Genomic DNA, 5,968 nt, shown 5'->3' with positions numbered 1-5,968 from the left:
AGCACACCAGGCTTTCCTGTACATCACCAACTCCCAGAGCTTACTCAAACTCATGTCCATAGAGTCGGTGATGCCATCCAACCATCTCATCCTCTGTTGTCCCCTTCTGATCCTTCCAATGAATATGCAGGGCTGATTTCCTTTAAGATGGACTGGTTGGATCTCCTTGCAGTCCAAGGGACTCTCAAGAGTCTTCTCGAACACCATAGTTCAAAAGCATCAATTCTTCTGCGCTCAGCTTTCTTTACAGTCCAATGCTCCATCCATACATGACTACTGGAAAAACCATAGCTTTGACTAAATAGACATTTGTTGGTAAAGTAATGTCTCTGCTTTTTAATATGCTGTTTAGGTTGGTCATAGCTTTTCTTCCAAGGAGCAAGCGTCATTTAATTTCACGGCTGCAGTCACCATCTACAGTGATTCTGAAGCCCCCCCAAAATAAAGTCTGTCCCTGTTTTCATTGTTTCCCCATCTATTTGCCATGAAGTGATGGGACCGGATGCCATGATCTTTGTTTTCTGAATGTTGAGTTTTAAGCCAACTTTTTCACTCTCCTCTTTCACTTCCATTAGGAGGCTCTTTAGTTCTCTGTTTTCTGCAGAAAAGATGGTGTCATCTGCATATCTGATGTTATTGATATTTCTCTCTGCAATCTTGATTCCAGCTTGTGCTTCATCCAGCCCAGCATTTCTCACGATGTACTCTGCATATAAGTGAAATAAGCAGGGTGACAATATACAGCCTTGACATACTCCTTTCCCGATTTGGAACCAGTCTGTTGTTCCATGCCCAGTTCTAACTGTTGCTTCTTGACCTGCATACAGATTTCTTAGGAGGCAGGTCAGGTGGTCTGGTATTCCCATCTCTGTAAGAACTTTCCACAGTTTGTTGTGATCCACACAGTCAAAGGCTTTGGCGTAGATTTAGTTAATCTATAATACAGACGCACACTAAAGGTGAGCAGGTAGTCACCGAAACGGGCAGAGAGAATTTTACATTAAACTTTTTCTTATCCTACGTTAAAAACGATTTTATTTCACCACAAATATAAAACCATTTTGTGCTCTCCTGTGGCAAAAAAAAAAAAGGCAGTGGACTAATCGATAATACGGTAAAAAGCTGGAACATGTATAGGAGTAGATAATATTCTGTTCCCCAGTTGACCATATTTTCCATCTAAGCGTATAAAAGCACTTAGCCATTCGAAATACTTTTATACCATCTTAATGAATTATATGTGTGAATAAATCCTCAAGTTACACCAAGATTTCATGGCTCACGCTGCTCCGTACTTTCCGTTATTTACTAATCGCTGTATAACCCATGAAAGTGTCTTTTGGGATGACTTCCGAGAACAAAAATTGCGGATTTTTCATATTTCTCTCGGAAATTTCCGGGAAATACCGACGACAGTAGCTCTGGAGAGGCTGATAACCCCCACGGAATTCTGGGAAATGTAGTTCTGGTTCCCAGCTAGCGAGACATTTCCGGCAGGAGTCGCTGGGCTTGAGGTGAAAGAGAGACTGTTTTCCGCAAACGTCTCCCACGGGCGCACCTGAGGGGCGTGGCTCCTTGTCCCCACAAGATTGGCCGTCGGCCTTCCCGGCACGCGCACACTGCGTTTCCTGGCCCCCCGACATCGCAAGGCCGTCTGGGAGTTGTAGTTCAGGTTCCTGTGGAACTCCGTAGTCCAGCTGCGGCTGCAAGGTCCGAGGCTGTCTGCCGCCTTCGGTGCCTGTTTTGGAGGATGGATCCGGGGCCCGGGGCCAACGGGATGCCGTTGGCTGGCTTAGCCTGGTCGTCGGCCTCGGCGCCCCCGCCGCGGGGATTCAGCGCGGTGAGCGATGTCAGGGGGCCGAGGACGGGAAGGCGGCGGCGGCCGGGGGTTGAATGGGGGGCAGCCGCGGCTGCGGCCAGGTAATATCCTGGCTCTGACCAGCGTTCGCGCTGTAGATCTCCTGCACTGTGGAGGGGGCGCCCGCCAGCTTCGGCAAGACTTTCGCGCAGAAATCTGGCTACTTCCTGTGCCTCAATCCTTTGGGCAGCCTAGAGGTAAGGAGCTCCCATCCTTGGAATCCCCCGGTCTTCCCACTTCCCCTGTCCATTCGCGGAGCATGATGCCAGGGACACAGTCCCTGCTGCTGAGTGATTCTCGCTGTGTCCCCCCGCGCCCCGACCCCAACTCCAGAATCCACAGGAGAACGTGGTGGTCGACATCCAGATCCTAGTGGACAAGAGCCCCCTCCCGCCGGGATTCTCACCAGTCTGCGACCCCCTGGACTCGAGTGAGTCCCACGTCGAAGGCAGGGGTGGGTGTGTGGAGGGGGTGAGGGGCAGGTTCGCTCGTCTCTGCAGGGACCACCAGGGAGGGAATGGAAAGACCATAGGCGCGCGATTTTTGAGCCTTGGCCGCCCCCTCGATGCTCTGGGTAATGACGGTGTTGGCTGAGGATTGATCTAGGGCGGGATGATGAACCCCGCCCTGCGTAAAAATGTGTCTCTCTTGAGAGTAAGTGTTCAGTTTGTGCGACTTGTTTTATTCCTGTTGTTACCTCCACCTTCTTACACTGTAGCCAAGCTGATCCAGGCGCAGTTCTCTTTTCCATTTCCAGGCTTTTGTACAGGGGCTGCTCTCCCAGCTCTCGGCCCTGACTGCTCTTTCTAATCATCAGGCTCTCCCTGCCTCCCATGCCCTCTCTGTGTCTTGGCATTTGTATTTGACTGTCAGCGTGTATCTATTGGTGGGTTTCTCTGGTGGCTCAGCAGTAAAGAACCTGCCTGCCAATGCAGGACACGCGGGATCCATCCCTGGGTGGGGAAGATCTCCTGGAGGAGGAAATGGCAATCCACTCCAGTATTCTTGCCTGGAGAATCCCATGGACAGAGGAGCCTGGCGGGTTGCAAAGAGTTGGACACGACTGAAGCGACTTGCTGCTGCTGCTGCTGCTAAGTCACTTCAGTCGTGTCCGACTCTGTGCGACCCCATAGACGGCAGCCAACAGGCTCCCCCGTTCCTGGGATTCTCCAGGCAAGAACACTGGAGTGGATTGCCATTTCCTCCTTCAGGGGATCTTCCTGACACAGGGATCAACCCGTGTCTCTTATGTCTCTGCGGGTTCTTTACCACTAATGCCACCTGGGAAAGCCCTTGCACATATATGCATATATGTAAAAGCCACGCTTAGCTCATGAGCCAGACAAGAACAGACTCTGGGTCAGTTTGGCTCATCCATTGTAGTTTGCTGATCTCTGGGTTAGAGGGCTGAGGGCAAGTGAGTTTGGAGGGCCAGCATGGGCACCCAGTGCTAGCTGATCCCACGGCTCCCCACCCTCACTGTGGTCCCCATGACCACCCCATGGGTGCGCCTCCATGTCACCAAAGATGAGCCTGCCCCAATGGCTCCTAAAAGCATCATGGATTCTCCTCCTATGACTTTACCACGCATGATATAACCACTGCCCCACACCATACAGATAGCTCCCTTAAATGGCACCCTGGAGAGCAATCTCCTGAAGCCATCTTTGGGCCCCTTCCCTGCTTCTTGCCTCTTCTCACCCCCTTGTTCCCCACCCGTCCCCCCTCCCAGAGGCCTCCGTGTCCAAGAAGAAACGCATGTGTGTCAAGCTGGTGCCCTTGGGGGCCGCGGACACAGCTGTCTTTGACATCCGGCTGAGTGGGAAAACCAAGACAGTCCCTGGATACCTGCGAGTAGGGTACGCCTGCTCCCCTGCCTTCCTTCTTTGCCCTCCCAACTCCCTGCCTGCCCCTCTGACTCTCAGGGACTCCCACGAGTCCTCCTATCCCTTCTGCCACCTCTCTGTGCCTCAGTTTCCACATGTTAAGATGGGGACAGTTGTACTGGGATCTCACTGGGCAGTGGTGAGGAGCTGGTGTGTCTGAAGTGCCCAATATAGTGACTGGGCCCAGCAGTATTAGGATGTTGCTGATGGTGTGGGCTGAGACGTGAGGTCACCGGAGCCTGTCTTCCCACTGGCAGATGTTCTCATCCCTGGCTGCACGTGAGGCCAGAGCCCCTTCTCTCTCTTCTTCCTCCCCTAGGGACATGGGGGGCTTTGCCATCTGGTGCAGGAAGGCCAAGGCCCCTCGGCCAGTGCCCAAGCCCCGGGCTCTTAGCCGAGACGTGAGGGACCTCTCCCTGGACTCGCCGGGCCAGCCGAGGTGAGTCCTCCGGCTGTGGGGTGGGGGTGGGGGCAGGGTCACCATCAGGTCTCCGACCTGGGCTCTCCTGCCTCCATCAGCAAAGGTGGCTTCCCGGAGCGGACACTATCCAGACTGGGCTCTCGGGCTTCTACCCTGCGGAGGAGCGACTCCATCTATGAGGCCTCCAACTTCTATGGCATCTCAGGTGAGAGCAGAGTGGGGTGATTGACGCCCTGGGGTGGGGGTTGAGGGGTAAGACTGGTCCAAGGTTGTACCCCCAGGTAGAGGCCAGGGCAGGGTTGGCCCAGCCCTGGGCCTGGCCCTGTTCTATCAAGACTGGAAAGAGCCGAGACCTCTGGGCTGGGTGTTTTGGGTTGGGGTGGGCAACAGGCAGGCTTCAGGTCTCCTCAGCCTCAGCTCCACCCCTCTCACCCACTTTCCTCAGCCATGGATGGGGTTCCCTTCACGCTGCACCCCCGATTCGAGGGCAAGAGCTGTGGTCCCCTGGTGAGTCCCTGTCCTGGGGAGTCTGGATCTGCCCCCATCCCTTGAGTTTATAGGCACCACGATGCAGGGCATGTGTATCCAGCACAAAGGGGAGTTCCTGGGTGGGAAGAGGCTGGAGGCCAAGGGGTGGAGGTGGGAGGGTCTCCTGGAATGAGGGGTTCAGGAGGGGCAGCTGGATGCTACGGGGCGAGAGGCAGTGGCAGGAAGGGGAGATGATGTTCAGACAAATATTGAGGGGGCCCTTCATGAAGATGAGGGAACGGGGGTTCCAGGTTGGGGTCCCTGCCGCAGACTGACCTGTCCCTGCCTGCCAGGCCTTCTCTGCCTTTGCTGATCTCACCATCAAATCGCTGGCGGACATTGAGGCGGAGGTGGGTGTGGGAATAGGGAGGGGGCGCAGTTGGGGGGATGCAGGCCACCCTCGTCTCCCCTGGGCCCCCTTCTGTCCCAGCTGTAACCCACCTTGAGGGCTGCGGATCCCTCATGCCCCACTCCCCGCCATTCCTCTGGCGCCCCCCAGTGGCTACTCTCTCACTCTGCTCTCCCCTCACCCCACTCCTCACCCGCCAGTACAACTACGGCTTCGTGGTGGAGAAGACGGCAGCTGCCCGCCTGCCTCCAAGCGTCTCTTAGCCCTTCAGCGGTCCCAGGGAGGAGCCGCCACATCTGACACTGCCCGCCACCCACCCCTACCCGCGCTGACTGGCAGCTGCCCAGCCCATTCCACCTTGGGACCCTTAGCAGGGCAAGGCATGCTGGACCCTCGGCCACCTGGAGCAGCTGCAGCCTGGAGGAGGGAGCGTGGCTGGTCCGCTCGGTGATGGGTTCTCTTATCCCCCGGGCCCTAATGAATAGGGGTGGGGGCTGGACAGAAACCAGTGCCTTCAAGTCATTTGTGTCAAAACTCTCTGGTGCCTGGAGGCCATGCGGGTGTCCTCCTGGTAATAAACACCACGCAGTCCAGAGGTTATCTATAATCTCCATCCTGACTGTGTGTCTCTGTGGCTCGCGGGAGCTGGGGTGGACCCACGCTGAGCAAGTGGGTGAAAACCTGGAGGGCAGGGGGCGCTGCTGCCGCTCCCATTCTACAGAGGGAGAAACTGAGGCTCCGTGATTCTGGACCACATCGGGTCCCTCCCCTCCATCACTGCACCTAACAGTAATAATAGTAACAGCTAAGGTTTGTACTGTGGACCTTCTCCCTAGTATCTGGTGCAGTAGTACCTCATTTAGTCCTCTCAAGCCCGGTGGGAAGTCCTGGTTTTGTGGCCATTTCGCAGATAGTGAAACTGAGGA

General features: G+C 55.3%; 1 protein-coding gene across 1 annotated transcript; it reads left to right on the top strand.

The window, feature by feature from the left end:
* The first annotated feature begins 1,452 nt into the window (after positions 1-1,452).
* On the top strand, positions 1,453-5,649 carry MVB12A (multivesicular body subunit 12A). The gene is made up of 9 exons (XM_069589090.1): positions 1,453-1,840; positions 1,957-2,055; positions 2,192-2,288; positions 3,591-3,717; positions 4,064-4,183; positions 4,264-4,370; positions 4,611-4,672; positions 4,987-5,043; positions 5,243-5,649. Exons 1-9 carry the CDS (start codon positions 1,751-1,753, stop codon positions 5,303-5,305), a joined length of 822 nt encoding a protein of 273 aa, XP_069445191.1. The 5' UTR covers positions 1,453-1,750; the 3' UTR covers positions 5,306-5,649.
* Positions 5,650-5,968: the final 319 nt, after the last annotated feature.

The sequence above is a fragment of the Ovis canadensis genome, chromosome 5, assembly GCF_042477335.2.
Source record: "Ovis canadensis isolate MfBH-ARS-UI-01 breed Bighorn chromosome 5, ARS-UI_OviCan_v2, whole genome shotgun sequence".
Lineage (NCBI taxonomy): Eukaryota > Metazoa > Chordata > Mammalia > Artiodactyla > Bovidae > Ovis > Ovis canadensis.
This window is presented reverse-complemented; position numbering and strand designations above follow the sequence as displayed.